Consider the following 20,600-nt stretch of genomic DNA (forward strand, 5'->3'; position numbering starts at 1 on the left):
TATTAAATACCATGCCAACTTGATTGGCGTCATTCTTTTCAGCACAACCTAACCTGTGTGATATTACAGTTGTTCATTCATTCTGACCCACTGTATTAACCCAGTGAACCTAAAATCACACAAAAAACATAAAATCCGAGTAGAAAAAAAGTTTTTTTTTTTACTGTGAAAAACACAAACTTGTTTAACGAACTATTTTCATAAGTCAGATTTCACAATAAGATTTAGAATTTCAAAAACATGTACAAATATAGTGCATGAAATGCTAATGTTAAACTATTTAAAAACAATCAGATGTCAAAATAAGATTTAGAATGTAAGTATAAATGGTAAATTTCAAAAACATATGTACAATGTAGTGCAGGACATGCTAAACTATTTGAACCACTCAAAAAGCAATTCCTGTCCAATGTAACACAGAGGGGTACATTGCAGGCCTGACACATCCACGGTGTGTCACTCTTCTTCTTGTCCACCTGAAGGCACTGTTGGCACCTCAATCTGCCTTTTCTGGCCTTTTGGCAAGGATCTGTGCCCATCACAGTTGGCGCAGGAACGTGGTTCTGGCTCCTGTTCTGCAGGACATCTGTTTTGTCTGTGCCACACAGTTGACACACCAGCTCCATCATAAAGTCCTTGTGTGTCATGGGCTGCACTTGCTTGATACTGCTGATCTCACGATGCGAGATGAATGCATTTGTGGTTACAATGTCAAGGAACTGCAGCAACACTGTTGTGTACCAGCGTGCAGTTTTCATATGGATGGAGTAGTACTGGATGAGCTGGTTAGATAGGTCGACTCCACCCATGTTTTTATTATAAGCCAACACTGGGGTAGGACAGGGAATGTCTTTCACCATCCAGCGTCCATCCTTCGCATCCTTCACCCTTTTCTGCACTGTCTCACCCGAAAACGCATGATGGATGGTGGAGCACACAAACACTTCCCATGTGTCCATCGACTTTACAAACACTAGAGGCCCCTCTCTTATCCATCTAATAGATCCTCTTTCAGATTTTTTTGTGAGAGCATTTGCCCTCCCTCTGGGGCATCCTCGTCTGTTCTCTCTGTATGTGCCACATGCCCCAAACTTCATGTTATCCAGGTCCATGAACAGTTTGGGACTCGTGTAAAAATTGTCCATGTAAATGTGGTACCCAGTGCCAAGCGGGGAAACAGCCAACACAAAAAGTTTCATGCCCCATTTTGTTGGTTGTCCTTCAAATCTTGAGTCATTACAATTTTTGCCTTCATCGCCACCAGCCTTTCATCCACTGCCAGCTCCCTCGGCTGGTAATAAGCCTGGCAGGCACTGAGGATGTCATCATAAAGAGGCCTGACTCGAAACAGCTTGTCATGACCTCCTGTTCCCTTTTTTCTATCATTTTCTACATCCTCATCTGTATCACTTAGGTGGATGTTCCAGAATATGTCCCTGGACATTACTTTCACTGGAAAGGGCACAGACAAAATATGATTTTGTTTCCAGTAGTCCTGGAGACTTGGCAGTGACACCAGTGACATGCATATCAGAAGTACAAAAAATTTGTGCAGATCTTCCATTTCAATGTCTGTCCAGTTGTATTTTTTCCCTAATGCCTTGTTTTTTGCAGCAACTGGTGTTGGTGCAAATTGTTCTAATTGTGTCAGTTGCAAAAAACCAAAGAAAAAGGTCTTTTGGATTTTGGGTGGAAAGCGTATCAACCTGGACTCCTGGTGTTCTCCAAGGCTGAAATCTGCTTACTGCTGGACCAGTGCCTGCATCGTCCTCCGTGTTCCGTCAGTCAGCGCTGGGGCGTGTCTCCGGTGTGCGTCCGAGCGGAGATCTGGATCTGGAAACAGAAGCGCACGCTCCAACCCTTTCTTCAGATCTCCGTGCGCATGTGGGTGGAGCCACCTGCTTTGGTTGCTCCTCCAGAACAGAAGAGGAATCATCTCTTTCAGCACCAGAATCCTCACTGTCTGTTTCAGACTCTGACGACGTGGTGCACGCTCCGTCTTCCTGTGGAGCAAGAGTTTCAGTTAGTTTTTGAACTAAAAAAATAACTGAAGCGTTTGCTCAACATTCATAAAATGCCTAATTTTTACAAAAAAAACCCCAAACAACAACAAAACACTAACCACACACACTTCCCACCAGTAACAAAGAGAAAATGCACACACAATCGGACCCACATGGCGTGGGTGGGCTGTGATCAAACACGTGGGGTTAGTGAACGCGTGAGCTTAGTGCCTTCTGATTGGTGGAAAATTTCAGGAGGCAACCAATGAGGAAGAAGGAGTTATGTTTCTTCCCACCACTGTTGCTGCTGCAGTAGAGAAGGAAATGATCCTTTTGGTTGCATGAGTGTACATAAGCGCGCAGCGAAAAATGACAATAGTATTCATGAAAATGCATGGCATAAAAAATACTCATAAGTCAAGTTATACTAGGCCTATTAACAAAATTTAAAAGTGCTGTAAAGGTTGAAGTCTCCACATTCCACACGTATTCAAAGGGAGCCTCAGTGCAGCATTTTGAATGTTACATCCGCTTAATTAGGTCATGTGTTCCTGTTAATTCTAGAATAGAATTTAAAATTCTTCTTCTTACTTATAAGGTTTTGAATAATCAGGTCCCATCTTATCTTAGGGACCTCGTAGTACCATATTACCCCATTAGAGCGCTTCGCTCTCAGACTGCAGGCTTACTCGTAGTTCCTAGGGTTTGCAAGAGTAGAATGGGAGGCAGAGCCTTCAGCTTTCAGGCTCCTCTCCTGTGGAACCAGCTCCCAATTCAGATCAGGGAGACAGATACCCTCTCTACTTTTAAGATTAGGCTTAAAACTTTCCTTTTTGCTAAGGCTTATAGTTAGGGCTGGATCAGGTGACCCTGGACCATCCCTTGGTTATGCTGCTTTAGACGTAGACTGTGGGGGGGTTCCCATGATGCACTGTTTCTTTCTCTTTTTGCTTTGTATGCATCACTCTGCATTTAATCATTAGTGATCGATCTCTGCCCCCCTCCACAGCATGTCTTTTTCCTGGTTCTCTCCCTCAGCCCCAACCAGTCTCAGCAGAAGACTGCCCCTCCCTGAGCCTGGTTCTGCTGGAGGTTTCTTCCTGTTAAAGGGGAGTTTTTCCTTCCCACTGTAGCCAAGTGCTTGCTCACAGGGGGTCGTTTTGACCGTTGGGGTTTTTCATAATTACTGTATGGCCTTGCCTTACAATATAGAGCGCCTTGGGGCAACTGTCTGTTGTGATCTGGCGCTATATAAAAAAAAAGTTGATTGAGTTGGTTGAGTTGATGTGACTTTTGCGTTAGGGTGCATCATTGGACTCCAGAAGGTTCAAAACAACCAATGCTGGCACATGGTGCTATACACTGCAAACATAATAATAAGTTAAAACACAATATCATAGAAAAGAACAACAAAATAAAACTAAAATGCAATTGAAAATGATAAAACTATGCCTTGTTGGTGTCAAACGTTTTTGGGTGATTCTTAGACTATGGGCACTTATGTCCTTTGATCATATTGTATGAAAAACAGAAAAAAGGGGAAATTTCACACTTTTATAGTTATCTTTACAATGAAAGTGTGTTAAGAAATTTGTTTTAGTAGTCTATGATGACTTTTTCACCTTTTTTCAGCATCATTATATGCAAGTATTGCCGTTTTGTGCTTGTCCCACACCGAGACTTTTGATCTTCAATGATAAAAATGAATGGTAAAGAAACGTTTTTTCTAATGTTTTAAAATAAATCTAAATAAAATATCAGTAAAATAATCAAAACATAATTGGGGTATTCAGTGTCATACAACTGTTGTGATTTTTTTTTTAACAAAATGTAGTTGTCCCACACTATTGCCGTAATTTCCACCACAACACTGTAATGTCCCTTTAAACAGTTTGTATGAAAGATTGTTTGGGTAGTTTCTATGGAGATAAACAGTGACATCAGAGCACATGTATATAGCGCCAAATCACAACAAACAGTTGCCCCAAGGCGCTTTATATTGTAAGGCAATGGTGTGGTGGAAATTACATTTACAAGGCCAGTAGTGCCCGTAGTTAAAGAATCACCCTTTTAAACAAAAGAAGCCCAGAGAGGTACGATGGAGCTAAACCATGGAGGGACTTGAAAACGAACATAAGGATTTTAAAATGAACTCTAAAATGTACCAGCAACCAGTGAAATGCAGCCAGGACAGAGGTAAAGGGGTACAATATGATGCAATTTCTCTACTTCTGTTGGGAAAAACAGCATTTTCTCTGAGTTTTTGGGCAAATTACACGCAAATAAAGTGAAAATGCAAAGAAAACGTGACGATGCGGTGGGAAAGCGGATGTGTTGCGGTTTGTTTATGACCCGGAGCACAAACATGTCGACACGGTTTTGCAGACAAGAGAACAGAGCTACTCTGATTAGCTGTGTAGGTAACACTTACCGACATGATGTCTCCCATCTGCTTCATCGTCTCTTCTCCACTGGGAACTGGAAAAAAAAAAACTTTTTGCAGCTGCTTCGGTGATTGCAGCTGAAAACAAAGCAGTACACCATTTTTCCATGTGAAGCTATGCTGTGTGTATATATTGCACAACGGGAGCAGTGGTCCCAATAAGTGGTCAAATCCCGCAGGGTTCAAACGAGACTGCTGTGCCCTATTGCCTCCCAACCTTGCCTTTAATCTGTATCGGCCCTTAAAAATACATATTGGTCGACCCCTAATACATATATAATGTCGTGTTACAGTGATACCTGTCAGTGGGTAGCATATGTTCAGCAGCAGATCAACATATTGTCCTCAAGGTTGATGTGCTGGAAGCAGGAAAAAATAGGGATGCATAAAGATTTGTGACTTTGACAAGAGTCAAATTGTGATGGCTATATGACATTGCCATAAAGTTTGAGCTCTCCTGGGATGTTACTCGTCATCTGTAGTGGTCGTACCTACCAAAAGTGGTTGAATGAAGGAAAACCAGTGAACAGTCAGTGGGGCCTTGGGCGGCCAAGGCTTATTGATTCATGTGGGGAGCTGAGGATTTCTTGTGTGATATGAAACAACAGAAGGATCTGTTGCTAATGTGTTGGTGCCACAGACCACACCTTCAGAGGTCAGGTATAATGTCAGGCAGGTGGTCACAATGTTATGGCTCATTGATGTATTACAATTGTGAAGAAAGCCGAACGAGCCAATTTGAGGCTGTCGACATATTGTGACGGTTGTGTTTTGTTTTTTTTAATAGACTAAACCATTAAACAGTTGTTCTTTACATGAGTAAAATATTTTAAGATAAGTTTTTTTGCAGTGCGCATGCTGATTACATTTCAATCATGGATCAAATGTGTTTGGCATAAAACTCCACAAATATGACCGACTTTACAACACAGAGTCAGAAAAAAAACGCTCAAATAGTTGGTTTGGAGATTGATTGTATAAAGAAGTGGAGCTCATTGAGGGACAAATTAATCCAGAATAAGCCACTGTTCCTGCAGTAAATTGCATAAAGATGCAATGGAGAACTTGAAAAGGGTCAGCTGTACATCGACGTCACTGCATGGCCACGGAGAAGCATGAATCAGGCATTTGGATTTTAAGGTACCACTCTGCAGCAGACTTGGGGGAAAAAAAGAGTAACTCGAACAAATGTAAACTTTTTAATGCACATAATGCGTGGCACTATTTTAAAGAGTATGTAAGACCAAAAAATGTGCACGAATAACTACGTAAAATGATGAAATTTTGATATTTAAAAAAATCCTGGACAATAAGTCGATAATTGTGCTGAAGCCTGCTCTATTGCAGCTGTCAGCAGCGGCCATGTTGTTGCAGCGGCCATGTTGTTGCTATGTCATTGGCAGAACGCAACCAGCTGATTCAAGCCCAAATCAATTGTAAACACGTCGGTGGTCAAGTTGTTTTCTGATTTTTTTTTTTTTTTTTCTTTCTTCTTCTTGTGTGGAGCTTTTTTTGTGAAGTCCAGTCTGAAGGTGATTCTGAAAATGTCTGAAGAAGCTGTGGGTGATATACAGCCTTATCATTTTGAGGCTTATTTAGACAACAATTAGGGAGTCGAAACCTTTGAGGAAGAGCTTCAGTCTGACAACAGTGATGATACTGGCAGACTTCAGAACACGGAATGGTGATTATTAAAAAATTGATTTGGGCCAATTTCGGCATGCTGTTGGAGATGATAAACAAATCTTTTTATTGCCAGCTGTTTGGTAATAACCAATTGATAAGGCCCCATAAAAAAGTTAGTTTATCATCCTTGACATCAGAAAAAAGTGATCAGGATGTGCTTACTGTGTGAGGGAAATACAGTGACATCAGCTCTTTTGCCGTCAATGAAATCCCACCCAAATAATAATAATTGATGCGTGCCGATCACTATTCTGTATATACGAGGTCTGTGAGAAAAGTATCCAACCTTTTTATTTTATGCAAAAAATATATGGATTTGATTCATATGTTTTTACATCAGCCAAGCTTGAACCTTCGTGCGCATGCGTGAGTTTTTTCACGCCTGTCGGTTGCGTCATTCGCCTGTGGGCAGGCTTTGAGTGAACACTGGTCCACCCCTCTCGTCGTTTTTTCATTGCAAGGAAATGGCGGAATGATTTGGGCTTTGTTCCATCAGAATTTTTTCAGAAACTGTTAGAGACAGGCAGCTGGAAACCATTCGGAAAATTCACATGGCTTTCGGTGAAAACTTTATGGGCTTCTCAGAGATTACGTAGTGTTACTACCGCTTTAAGGACGGCCCACAATGGCGCACGGCGCGCCGCGCTCCGAGCCGCAATCGACAGGCTGAAACGACCATTTCATTTCTAAACGGATGGCTGTATGGCTCCGGGTCCATCGTGTGCAGTTTCTCTGGTTATCACAAGAGCTGGACATCAGCCATTTTCCATCAGATTTCACTTTTAACAAGAGATTTTGTCATGGAAAGCCGCGCGGAGGCTTTGTGCGTCACGACGGAGCCGCTGATGGAGCGAGACAAAGGACACCTCCGTTTTGGAGTGTCAGGGGACAAGTTGGGACATGCCTATCTCGGCTTTCAGTGGCTTACCAGTCGAGTGAGTATAAGAGAAATTGTGGAGAGCTGGGCATGTCCCAACTTGTCCTCTGACACTCCAAAACGGAGGTGTTCTTTGTCTCGCTCCATCAGCGGCTTCGTCGTGACACGCGAAGCCTCTGCCAGAAAATGGCTGATGTCCAGCTCTTGTGATAACCAGAGAAATTGCACACGACGGTCCTGGATCGACACAGCCATCTGTTTAGAAATGAAATGGTCGTTTCTGCCTGTCGATCGCGGCTTGGCGCGCCGTGCGCCATTGTGGGCCGTCCTTAAAGCGGTAGTAACACTCCGTAATCTCTGTGAAGCCCATAAAATTTTCACCGAAAGCCATGTGAATTTTCCGAATGGTTTCCAGCTGCCTGTCTCTAACAGTTTCTGAAAAAATTCTGATGGAACAAAGCCCAAATCATTCCGCCATTTCCTTGCAATGAAAAAACGACGAGAGGGGTGGACCAGTGCTCACTCAAAGCCTGCCCACAGGCGAATGACGCAACCGACAGGCGTGACAAAACTCACGCATGCGCATGAAGGTTCATTACCACTCCGATGTTCCGCTCCTGAAAGCTCATTTCTGTTGATCTTTAATGAGGCGCACGCAACTTGATTCTTTGTAATTTTGTTAAAAAATACCTTCATGTGCAGCTATAAACTGCGCAAATCGTCAGATCAAAGGCTGTTGAACATTTCACCTGTGAGTATGATTGAAATGGGAAGTAATGAACAATAATTTGAAGAGTTCTATCCCTTATTCCAGCATATTGGCAAAGATAATAATAATAATAAGAAGAATTAAGTCAATATGTGTTGCAACATGTATTTTGTGTTGGACGAACTATTTGAAAACATTTATTAGGTCTGCTTGTGCATAGTTTTGGAGCTTTAGGTGTTAGACTTTCTTTATTGTCATTGCGCCTTGGGGCAACTGTTTGTTGTGATTTGGCGCTATATAAATAAAATTGATTTGATTGCACAAAAACACAACAGTGAGTCTGGCAATGAAATGTTGCTTGGCTACCGGAGTACACAGCAAAAACTGAAACAAGTTATAAATACCTTTATATATATATATATTTGTGCAAATAGAGCTAAATTTAAAAGTAGTATAAAAATAATTAAAAATAAAGTTAGCAGCAGTATCTGGAATATTGCACAGATAGTATTGCACTCAGGTTTTCTTCAAATAGTCCCAACAGTCCGGAAGAGGGCAAGGAAGTGGATTAAGTGCCGCTTAACAGTCTGACAGCCAGTGGAAAATAACTGTTTTTGAATCTGGCTGTTCTGCAGCACATGCTGTGGAATCTCTTGCCAGAAGCCAGCGGGGAGAACAGTCCATGGTGGGGGTGGGTGGGGTCGGAGAGGATCCGGTGAGCTCTGGCTAGGCATCACCTATGGGCATTGTCTTGGGTGGGTTGGGGGGGGTGGAGTCCCAATGATCTTCTCCATTGTCCTCACCATTCTCTGCAAGGACTTCTAGTCTGAAGCCTTTCAGCTCCCAGACCAGAGGGAGATGCAGCTGGTCAGCAGGCTCTCGATGATCCCTCTATATAAGGTGGAGAGGATGGGAGGGGGAGGGAGGCTCTTCTCATCCATCACAGGAAATGCAGATGCTGCTGAGCTGTCTTTGCCAGGGAGGTGGTGGGAAGTGACCAGCTGAGGTTGTCTGTAATGTGCACCCACAGGAACTTGGTCCTGCTGACAACCTCCACCGCTGTGTCATTGATGAGTGGTGTGTGGCTGGGTCGGGATCTCCTGAAGTCAACAATGAGCTCTTTGTTTTGTCGACATTCAGGAGCAGGTTGTTCAACATCTTTGTCAAATTTGCGGATGACATTACTGTGGTCGGGCTGATTCACAATGATGAGACGGCCTACAGAGAGGAGGTCCTGAACCTCACTACTTGGTGCTCCCTAAATAACCTGGCACTTAACTCCTCAAAGACAAAGGAGTTGGTGCTAGATTTCAGACGGAAGAGGGAGGACCTCCCCCCTCTTCTCATTCAGGGAGACACCGTAGAGAGGGTCAGTGACTTTAAGTTCCTGGGAACATACACTTCTCAGGACCTTACATGGGGCACCAACATCATTGCCCTTGTGAAAAAGGCACAGCAGCATCTGTACAGTAGTGTTCAGAATAATAGTAGTGCTGTGTGACTAAAAAGATTAATCCAGGTTTTGAGTATATTTCTTGTTACATGGGAAACAAGGTACCAGTAGATTCTCACAAATCCAACAAGACCAAGCATTCATGATATGCACACTCTTAAGGCTATGAAATTGGGCTATTAGTAAAAAAAAAAAAAAAAAAAAAGTAGAAAAGGGGGTGTTCACAATAATAGCATTTGCTGTTGACGCTACAAACTCAAAACTGTTATGTTCAAACTGCTTTTTTAGCAATCCTGTGAATCACTAAACTAGTATTTAATTGTATAACCACAGTTTTTCATGATTTCTTCACATCTGCGAGGCATTTTGTTGGTTTGGAACCAAGATTTTGCTCGTTTACTAGTGTGCTTGGAGTCATTGTCTTGTTAAAACACCCATTTCAAGGGCATGTCCTCTTCAGCATAAGGCAACATGACCTCTTCAAGTATTTTGACATATCCAAACTGATCCATGATACCTGGTATGCAATATATAGGCCCAACACCATAGTAGGAGAAACATGCCCATATCATGATGCTTGCACGACCATGCTTCACTGTCTTCACTGTGCACTGTGGCTTGAATTCAGAGTTTGGGGGTCGCCTCATAAACTGTCTGCGGCCCTTGGACCCAAAAAGAACAATTTTACTCTCATCACTCCATTAAATATTCCTCCATTTCTCTTTAGGCCAGTTGATGTGTTCTTTGGCAAATTGTAACCTCTTCTGCACACGTCTTTTATTTAACAGAGGGACTTTGCGGGGGATTCTTGCAAATAAATTAGCTTCACACAGGCGTCTTCTGTCACAGCACTTACAGGTAACTCCAGACTGTCTTTGATCATCCTGGAGCTGATCAATGAGTGAGCCTTTGCCATTCTGGCTATTCTTCTATCCATTTTGATGGTTGTTTTCTGTTTTCTTCCACACGTCTCTTTTTTTTGTCCATTTTAAAGCATTGGAGATCATTGTAGATGAACAGCCTATAATTTTTTGCACCTGTGTATAAGTTTTCCCCTCTCCAATTAACTTTTTAATCAAACTACGCTGTTCTTCTGAACAATGTCTTGAACATCCCATTTTCCTCAGGCTTTCAAAGAGAAAAGCATGTTCAACAGGTGCTGGCTTCATCCGTACATAGGGGACACCTGATTCACACCTGTTTGTTCCACAAAATTGACGAACTCACTGACTGAATTCCACACTACTACAACCCCTGGCAAAAATTATGGAATCACCGGCCTCGGAGGATGTTCATTCAGTTGTTTAATTTTGTAGAAAAAAAAGCAGATCACAGACATGACACAAAACTAAATTCATTTCAAATGGCAACTTTCTTACTCTTCTTCAATCTAGCTCCAACTTTCTCTGATTGCTGTTGCCAGATCAGCTTTGCAGGTTGGAGCCTTGTCATGGACCATTTTCTTCAACTTCCACCAAAGATTTTCAATTGGATTAAGATCCGGACTATTTTCAGGCCATGACATTGACCCTATGTCTCTTTTTGCAAGGAATGTTTTCACAGTTTTTGCTCTATGGCAAGATGCATTATCATCTTGAAAAATGATTTCATCATCCCCAACCATCCTTTCAATTGATGGAATAAGAAAAGTGTCCAAACTATCAACATAAACTTGTGCATTTATTGATGATGTAATGACAGCCATCTCCCCAGTGCCTTTACCTGACATGCAGCCCCATATCATCAATGACTGTGGAAATTTACATGTTCTCTTCAGGCAGTCATCTTTATAAATCTCATTGGAACAGCACCAAACAAAAGTTCCAGCATCATCACCTTGCCCAATGCAGATTTGAGATTCATCACTGAATATGACTTTCATCTAGTCATCCACAGTCCACGATTGCTTTTCCTTAGCCCATTGTAACCTTGTTTTTTTTCTGTTTAGGTGTTAATGATGGCTTTCGTTTAGATTTTCTGTATGTAAATCCCATGACCTTTAGGCGGTTTCTTACAGTTCGGTCACAGCCGTTGACTCCAGTTTCCTCCCATTTGTTCCTCATTTGTTTTGTTGTGCATTTTTGATTTTTGAGACATATTGCTTTAAGTTTTCTGTCTTGATGTTTTGATGTCTTCCTTGGTTTACCAGTATGTTTGCCTTTCACAACCTTCCCATGTTGTTTGTATTTGGTCCAGAGTTTAGACACAGCTGACTGTGAACAACCAACATCTTTTGCAACATTGCGTGATGATTTACCCTCTTTTAAGAGTTTGATAATCCTCTCCTTTGTTTCAATTGACATCTCTCGTGTTGGAGCCATAATTCATGTCAGTCCACTTGGTGCAACAGCTCTCCACGGTGTGATCACTCCTTTTTAGATGCAGACTAACGAGCAGATCTGATTTGATGCAGGTGTTAGTTTTGGGGATGAAAATTTACAGGGTGATTCCATAATTTATTCCTCAGAATTGAGTGAGTCCATATTTTTTTCCCTCTGCTTGGTCTAAAAAAGTAACCGTTACTGACTGCCACAATTTTTTTTCTTGATTTCTTATAGTGTTTCTTAAAGCCAGAAAGTTGCCATTTGAAATTACTTTAGTTTTGTGTCATGTCTGTGATCTGCTTTTTTTCTACAAAATTAAACAACTGAATGAACATCCTCCGAGGCCAGTGATTCCATAATTTTTGCCAGGGGTTGTATTATTGTGAACATCCCCTTTTCTACTTTTTTTTTTTTTTTTTTTTTACTAATAGCCCAATTTCATAGCCTTAAGAGTGTGCATATCATGAATGCTTGGTCTTGTTGGATTTGTGAGAATCTACTGGTACCTTGTTTCCCATGTAACAATAAGAAATATACTCAAAACCTGGATTAATCTTGTTAGTCACATAGCATTACTATTATTCTGAACACTACTGTGTTTGTGTCCTAGTAGTCAAGAGGATATAGCAGATTTCGATTATAACGGACAAAATTCACTGGTCCACCTGAATCCATTATATGCAAGTTTTACTGTATATAAAAATGACATGATTGCATCAAATTTGACTTGAGTCTATGTTACTGAGCTTTATTATAAAATTGATACTTCAGAAGTTATGTTAATCACCACTTTATTTGCATAAATAAGCTAGTGATTTCTTCTAATTCTGGATACTACAACTCCCAGAGAAACCTTTATAAAAAGAGTAAAAATTGAATAATAGTCATTGTCATATTTTGACTTCCCCCCTCCCTCTTCTCCCTCTTCCTTAGAGAGGCAGCTCGTGAGTGTCGACGGAAGAAAAAGGAATATGTGAAATGCCTGGAAAACCGTGTTGCTGTTCTTGAGAACCAGAACAAGACCCTGATTGAAGAACTCAAAACATTAAAGGACCTTTACTGTGTTAAAACAGGATAAAGGTTTGAGGGGGGAAAGGTCAGACGGCTCAACCATGTGGACATTACGGGGTTCCTGGGAACACTTCTTTTCAGGCTGAGATACTCCAGTTTTGTTTTGTTTTTTACTGTTTCATACAAAAGTTACAAGTGATGGCAAATAAATTGGCCATTTTTCCACCTATTTTTAAAAAATTGCTAATACTATAACATTTATAGTTGTGTACATTTTTAATACTGAGAGGTTTGAAATTGTGAACTGAGCTTGTTTATAAAAGTGTCCCTTTTTTAAGTATCACAGTTGGATCTTCAAATCTTCTAACAGCAATTGCATAATTTTGACACAATGATTGTGACAAGCATCCTGTTATGTTTATGAACCAGCAATTTCCCCATAAATGTTGAAATTGTCATTCCTTATTTTTTGTGCAATGGTAACAGAAACCAAGACAATGTGGCTGGTTTGGTTTTTACTCAGCATTTACTTAGACAATCAGGGAAAAGGTGTCCAAGTAATATTTATGTGCAACTTAAAACGAGTGGGGGAATAATAGTGTATGAGATACTCCTGAATCTGTAATTAAATAAATATATTTTCACTCAATACAGTTTTTACAGTGGATTTTTTTTTTATTATTATGCTCTGTTAAAAAGCTTAACTAGAGAAAGTGGCTATGTTTTTGCTGCACTGTTTGAAATGTTGATAAATAAATAATACCTGGCAACTATGTTCTGTCAGCATGTATGGTGTTAAGACATCCCAATGCTTTATTTGTATACACATGGCCAATGTGATTGGTGGCACCAAGAGTCTCATAACATGGAGCACATATGGACAGAATTGGGTACAGCTGATGGTGTTTTGGGGACTTGACTATAAGAGATGGTAAAGAATCTGTTAAGGCACATATGCAGCCATCTGCAGCTTTAAAAAAAATGCTGCTACATGTAGATACGTCCACAAACACAACCTGGGGGAAAAAAAAAAAAAGTCGACAAAGTACACCAGATGGTCTGAGGAAATGGGAACGTAAGATATGGCTTCTCACATGGATCTATAATTCACTGACCATTTGTGACAGATTTATTTAAAGCCTGCTCACGTGAACTGGAGATCAGGATTGGAAGCACACAGTGAAAACTGGCTATATTATAACCCAAACATTAGGACTCTCGACACATTCAGACTGCAGTGGTCACTTTTTTGCTAATCAGCGGCCAGTGTGTCAAAGGTGAACGTGTGAGATTGCAGTTTTCTCAAGGTCTTGTGTTTCTGTAATGAACACATAGCCACCGCATTATCTGTGGTAAGATTTAATCAAGTGGCAGACTTGTTTCTAAGAGATTTGGTGTGACTGACCTTCACATGAAACTGCACTTTGCTTTTTATCGTAATGCTCGTACGTTCATTGTAAATTTATGTATCGTGTACTTTGATAGTGGTGGTTAAATATTGAAAAGCTCAAGTTATTCAACCTGTTTTGCTTAATGCATTTATGGGTGATTCTTAGACTACGGGCACTTATGTCCTTTGATCATATTGTATGAAAAACAGAAAAAAGGGGAAATTTCACACTTTTATAGTTATCTTTACAATGAAAGTGTTAAGAAATTTGTTCTAGTAGTCTGACTTTCACCTTTTTTCAGCATCATATGCAAATATTGCCGTTTTGTGCTTGTCCCACAACCAGACTTTTGATCTTCAATGATAAAAATGAATGGTAAAAAAAACTTTTCTAATGTTTTAAAATATCTGAATAAAATATCAGTAAAATAAAACATAATTGGGGTATTCAATGTCATACAACTGTTGTGATTTATTTTAAACAAAATGTAGTCTCACACTATGGCCGTAATTTCCACAACACTAATGTTCCTTTAAACAGTTTGTATGAAAGATTGTTTGGGTAGTTTCTATGGAGATAAACAGTGACAGAGCACATGTATATAGTGCCAAATCACAAACAGTTGCCTCAAGGTGCTTTATATTGTAAGGCAATGGTGTGGTGGAAATTACATTTACAAGGCCAATAGTGCCCGTAGTTAAAGAATCACCCTTATATCTTCATGGAGTTTTGTGAACTCAACAGCTGCATCTCATCCAACTTTATAAAAAAAAAAAATTTTGATCACAACAGCTCCATTTCCTGGTTTTGTCCCAAAATTTAAGACCAAGTCTTGACTGTTAAGGTATCATGACAGGTAAAGTTAAAGAGGTCATCAGAACCCATGTCACAATAAATGGGATGTGGTGTTTTTTGGGTTATGTGGAAACTTCCTGCGCAATACAAGATTCTCTTCAGGGCTTCGAAGAGTAAACACACAAAAAGAAGTTAAATCCAGTTTCATTCAGTTTTCTCATGCTCTCCTACAAATGTATGTGTATTCCTCTTGCTTTTGTGAAAATATTTCTCCACATGCTGTGACAGTGTCCAGCTAAATAAATGCTTTGAGGTGGACTCCAGTGTGTTTCTTCTAAAAATAATTTTAATTGACAAAATCAGGTGGGAGTAAGCACATAATTTCCTTTACAGAGGTAAAACTTGTGACATGCAGTAATTGTTGATTTTGTATACAAGATGCTAATCACAGCAAAACATACTATTCAAAAAAATAAATGTCTGGAGAATATAGACAACTACAGCATTTATAGTACTTCCCAACCGTTTACCGTCCACACTGGCATTCTTCATACAACTAAGACCAGTTTGAAGCTATTGCCCTACGAAATGGGTGCAAGTAACCTGTGTTCTAAATGCTGTGAACTTATCGGTCACCACAGGCCGTTTTCAGCCCGTTTTAAAGAGGCTACAATTAAACCTCTCCTTAAGAAACCAGACTAGGTCTGGATCCTGGAATTTTGTCAAATTATAGCGACCTGCTTCCAAACTGGAATTTCTCACAATTCTTGAAATTGTTGTAAACAATTTGTTGTTCATTACAGATTCAAATTCTCTGTATTATTACTGTTTGATCTTAACTGGATTTAAAAGTGGACCACGGTATTTTACTGTGTAAGTTTCAAAAATGTTTTGGTATTTCTGGTCAAGTTCTTTTTTTTTTTTGCTCCTATTTGTGTGAACAGTCTCAATTAGTTCTTTCCTTTATTGCTAGTAATGGTGTGCCTCAGGGGTCAGTCCTTGGCCCATTATTTTCTTTGTATTTAGCACCTTTTGGTCAAGTTATACGTAGCTAGCAGACAGATTTTCATTGCTATGCTGGTGACCTGCAGTTGTACTTTCCAATTCTTACAGGAAATTGCTTCTGTACTGTTAAGTTGGAGTACGGTTTCACAGTAGTGACTCGTTTCGTCTTTGGCTGATGCTGAGGTTTTGATTTTTCTGTGTCATTCAAAACTGATGTATTATTTTGTTCTTGTGTGCAGATTTTATGGAATAATTTACCTGCTGAGCAGCTCTGTGGATATTTTCAAGGCCAGGCTCAAACCTTCTATTGTTCATGATCACTGAGGGTGTGTATTTCTGAATTACTGTATGTTTTTTTTTTAAGTTTTAAATTTTGAATGTTTTTTTTTTTTTTTTTCAATCTATTGTAATTGTGTTTTTAATGTTTATATCATGGTTACTACTTTCTTGTTGACTATATTGAAAAGCACTGATTCCTGGGAAAGCACTTCATAAATAAAGTCATTATTATGATCAGACTTATTTTTTTGTTTAATTAAATTGAAAATGACCATGTGAGGGAAAGTATGACTCAAACTGATATCCTGATGCATTTTGTTTTAGGACTAAACATTTATTTACAAACAGTGTATGTCCACATTAAAGGTTTGTGATATGACAGGCAGTGTTATGTGCTTGATGTATGTATGTTTACACACAAGAATTTGACCATGTGAAGCTCCTACTAAGCTGCTCAGACTACATCTACTTGACAGCATAGCCTATGATGTGTGCTTTGATTAAGAAGTTGAGTGGTGCTTCAATGTGTCTTAATTTGAGCTGAGAGAATCCAGCTGCTTCCAGATCCTTCCATGTTGAACGGATAAGCATACATCCATCGCCGAAGTAGTACCAAGCTGGCTGGAGAACATGCTGCAAAAAGTACGTCCAAGAAGAGGGATTGGCAACAACGTGCTCCAGGAAATAAAAGGATCCGCCCTGCAAAACAATTTGTTGTTATGCATTTGACAAAGTTTAAAAATGCATCCATCCTACATGATACATGAACATTTCCATGTCAATGATTATATTTGGAACGTCATTTACGTCAATCATGAAATATAAATAGTATGGTAAATCTGTCTGAAGTCACTGACTAGTGAGGGAAGCCACCAACACACCTATGATTGTGCTGAAAGAGTTAAAATCTTTTTTGGGTGTGATTGGAGAATCTGTGCACAGCCAACTTTATGTCTTGTATTTAGGGCTGAAATGATTAGTCGAGTAACTTGAATAATTCTATTACAAAAAATGTTCGAGGCAAATTCTGTGCCTGGAAGTGCCATTTAACATTGTAGTATGTCAGTTCTGTGTGTGGCGCTGTAACATCTGCAGAAAAAACAAAACAAAACAATGCACATACAATAAGCCGCGTAAGAGCTAATCAACGTAGCACCAAAAGTCCGACACACAGAGTAAAGCTTTTAAGAGAAAGACGGCCAAGACTGACCATCTGAAATAGCTTACTGTGCATTTAAAGTGAATCAGTGTGTTTGTCTATTAAAAAAAAAGATTTAGTCCGCTGGCTGCTCTCCATTCTACGTGGGGAGTTACCCCATTTCGCTAAAAATTAAATAAAAGTACTTAATTTAATCATATTTAGAGTCAGTCTGATTCAGTCTGCTCCATTTCGTTACATTTCACCCCCATTTCATGATTATCAGTCCTCATTTTGCTTGGCTTCTACCATTTTTCAGAAACAAAATTATGCATACCATTACAAGTGATTAATTGAAGTAATTGCAAAGCTTGTAATATTTTTTTTTTAAATGCCTTGACAGCACTGATATTGCCAAAAATGTGGCTGATACTTGTGGATAGAATATCTATCCACTTGGTGTTCACATATGAGTAGTAGATATGTATTCATTGGGGCACTGGATATATTGCCGGATACGGCAAACACGCACCTAGCGATATTTGACCGGATCTTCTCGCTGACTGGCTAGTTCAAATGACATCATCGTAGAGTTATTTCAACATGGCGGCCCCCTTGGCATTGAGTGTTGGTGCTAAGTTTTCATCTTTAAATGCCGTTTTGGGTGCCATAAAGTCGTTTGAATCGGAACAGAAAATCACCTACTGGTGGAGGGTTTCTCTGACACTTCCCAAGGCGTGCTCACAGGCGAATGACGTCACCGACAGGCATAGAAAAACTCACGCATGCGCACGAGGGTTCAAGCATGTCTGACGTAAAAACATATGAATGAAATCCATAGTTTTTGAAAAAAAATAAAAAGGACCGTTACTTTATTGACAGACCTTGTATGCGAAGTCCCAGTTTGCCCAACGGAGGTTAATTCTGCAGCTTTATCGAGGTGAGGATAAAATAAAAGTAAAACGTGACGTTTCTGCACTGCTGTGAAGGTTTATTGATCGGCTAATGTTAGCTTAGCTTTTTAGCACAGCTGATCTGATCTCAGGAACATTTGCTGTGCAGACGACCAAACTTCTATTGATTTACTGAACACCGCGAAGTCCAGTCGAAAGAAAACATCTCTGCTCTTCAAAATAGAACACCAGAGTTCAAAGCTGCAGAAGTGACCTTCATCTGGTCCCGAGAATCCAGCAGAACATCACCTCCTAAATAAAAGGCTCTTTGAACAGCAACTATTTTATTATTTTTAAAAAAGCTGTTTCATTTTATATTTTAACAATAAATGAACAGATCATTAAAAATGTCCATGAATCAAAGTCAAAAGACATTTGCACAAGTAGAAGCTCTCCACTTATTGTGCTCAAATTCATATTTTAGAAATGACTCTGTCCTGATAACATTAAAGGCAATTACATATTTTGACGAAATTACAAGTTTAAATGACTATAAAAAAAAAAAACATCATGAGGTTCATGTCACAGAAATCCTACTTTACAATCACACTGCAGTCATTGTTAAACTATTTCCTGCTGCATTTATAATAAACATTTGTATTTATTTAGTGTTTGTTTTTCTGGTTGAAATGAGATATAAATAATCTACCAGACTTAAAAAAATGTACAAGTTTCCATGTTATTTTATTTGTCTAAAAATAAATGTCCAACGTTCCTTATATTAAGAAATTATCTAATCTGAAATAAAAAGGTGGTTTTAATTTACAGATGAAAGGTTTCTAAAGAACCATTTATTGATTTATTTAGCTATTTTAATTACAAGTGTTCTAAACTTTTTTTTTAACAGTAATCAAAAATTCTGAGGTAACAACAACAAAAAACACTTCGAATGATTTTTCTTCAGAAAGCTGCTCTATAAATGAGCAGTACATGTTTTGTACAGATCAGCGGTTTCTACAGCGATCCATTTTGTAGAGATCAGCGGTTTCTGCCAGTTGTCTTCCGTGTTTTGGCCCGACGCGTCGTTCCTATTGGACAACGCAAAGGTACGTCACAGCTCAGAGTGTCGAAAGTTGGATTGAACTTTGACCGCATCAGCCTGCCGACAAGTGGCAATGCGCGCTCCCGTCAGAAGCGTCGGTTTAGCTCGGTTTTTGACGTGACGCTTCTGACGTGTCTAAAAAGCAACACGTCTCATTGAAAACAATGCTTTTTAGACCGATTTTTGACACTTCTGACGCGTTCAGTGTTAAAGGCCCTTTACAGACAGAGAGTACACGATGAATCGTGTGCAGCAGTCAGTGTGTGAGGGACAGAAAAAAAAAAAGCTTGAGTATCTTTTTACACAAGAATCGTTCAATATCAATACCAGCATTGGTATCGATATTAGGATCGATCCGCCCACCTGTAGCGCAAGCCGCGTACGACGAAATATCGTCCAGTTCAACTTTACCGGAGCTGATTTCATCACAAGTTATGGTACCGATGACGTCATTTGAATTAGCCAATCAGATAAGAGATCCGGTAAAACATCGCTAGCTGTAAGTTTGCAGGGACACCAGTAAAATATCCACTGCCTTTTGTAATTAATGTGCGGCAGCAGACCTACCGGTTTGAGCACGCGGTGCGCCTCACGCAGTGTTTGCGGTATGTCGCTAACCGTGCACAGCACCAGAGTCGTCACCACAACGTCCACCGATTCATCCCCGATCGACCTCAGGTCTTCTCCCGACGCCACCACGAATTTGTCAATCGTCAGGTGCTCAAACTTGCTGGCGCTCTTGTGCAGGAAATACTTGAAATTGGGGTTCGGATCGACACAGATCACCTTGGAGCCAGACGGAAAAAACTCAAAATTTGCGCCTGTGCCACAACCAACCTCCAAAATCGTCAGCTGACCGCCAGGCTTCTTAAACTCTGACAAATTATTAAACAGCTCCTTCTTTTTGTCGTGCATTTTCTTGTTGTAGCTCATAGATATCCGGTAGACACAGAAGGGGAAAATGCGCTTGTAGATCGAGTACAGGCCCGCCGCGTAGATCAAATGGAGGGGCAAGCACAAAATATTCACAAGCAAAGTGAAAAACTTTATCATCAAAGTCATTTCGGCGGATATCTATACCACGATACGACGCGCGCAAAAACCTTTAAGAACCACATAGAATGTGCGCGTGCGTCGTACGCCACTACTGACCGTGCTGCGTTCGCGTGACGATCCATGCTCGGAATTTCTGTGATCTTGGTAGTGCCTGGCAAAATTATAATAATAAAGCGTATATAATAAAAGCGACGGCACCTTTCAGACAACTGTTAGAATGTTTCACAATGCATAGCCTTTAAAAGAAAAAGAACAATAAATAATAAAAAAAGCGTATAAAAGATGAATTAAATGACCAATTAAAACAGCACATAAAAAGCAAATTTAGTGTAAAAACAAACATGGATTCAATAAAGGAACAAGTAAAACTATGTTAGAAGCAAACAATGTATAAAAGATGCAAACAACATATACTGTATCTAGAACAGATAGTAA

General features: G+C 39.9%; 3 protein-coding genes across 4 annotated transcripts in view; 1 reads left to right on the forward strand and 2 right to left on the reverse strand.

The window, feature by feature from the left end:
• The window catches only part of atf1 (activating transcription factor 1), a 71,183-nt gene extending 57,904 nt beyond the window's left edge, over positions 1-13,279 (forward strand). For both annotated transcript variants that reach the window (XM_034166709.1, XM_034166710.1), the window contains one exon: positions 12,429-13,279. In XM_034166709.1, the coding sequence (XP_034022600.1) occupies positions 12,429-12,573 (145 nt within the window). In that variant the 3' untranslated portion in view covers positions 12,574-13,279. The remainder of the gene's footprint in view (positions 1-12,428) is intronic.
• Positions 35-6,430, reverse strand: LOC117507026 (piggyBac transposable element-derived protein 4-like). The gene is made up of 3 exons (XM_034166711.1): positions 4,746-6,430; positions 4,435-4,481; positions 35-2,003 (listed from the first exon to the last, which is right to left on the reverse strand). Exon 3 carries the CDS (start codon positions 1,197-1,199, stop codon positions 291-293), a length of 909 nt encoding a protein of 302 aa, XP_034022602.1. The 5' UTR covers positions 1,200-2,003; positions 4,435-4,481; positions 4,746-6,430; the 3' UTR covers positions 35-290.
• A 2,265-nt stretch (positions 13,280-15,544) lies between the features above and the next one.
• Positions 15,545-20,218, reverse strand: LOC117507027 (methyltransferase-like protein 7A). The gene is made up of 2 exons (XM_034166712.1): positions 19,677-20,218; positions 15,545-16,675 (listed from the first exon to the last, which is right to left on the reverse strand). Exons 1-2 carry the CDS (start codon positions 20,169-20,171, stop codon positions 16,442-16,444), a joined length of 729 nt encoding a protein of 242 aa, XP_034022603.1. The 5' UTR covers positions 20,172-20,218; the 3' UTR covers positions 15,545-16,441.
• Between the last annotated feature and the right edge of the window lie 382 nt (positions 20,219-20,600).

Source organism: Thalassophryne amazonica, chromosome 3 (assembly GCF_902500255.1).
Source record: "Thalassophryne amazonica chromosome 3, fThaAma1.1, whole genome shotgun sequence".
NCBI classification, from domain to species: domain Eukaryota; kingdom Metazoa; phylum Chordata; class Actinopteri; order Batrachoidiformes; family Batrachoididae; genus Thalassophryne; species Thalassophryne amazonica.

Excerpts from the sequence above, each read along its gene's own strand:
- LOC117507026 (XM_034166711.1), bottom strand. The coding sequence starts at position 1,199 with ATGAAACTTTTTGTGTTGGCTGTTTCCCCGCTTGGCACTGGGTACCAC.
- LOC117507027 (XM_034166712.1), bottom strand. The coding sequence starts at position 20,171 with ATGACTTTGATGATAAAGTTTTTCACTTTGCTTGTGAATATTTTGTGC. Across the intron at positions 16,676-19,676 it reads CGCACCGCGTGCTCAAACCG|GGCGGATCCTTTTATTTCCT; the intron begins GTAGGTCTGCTG and ends ATTGTTTTGCAG.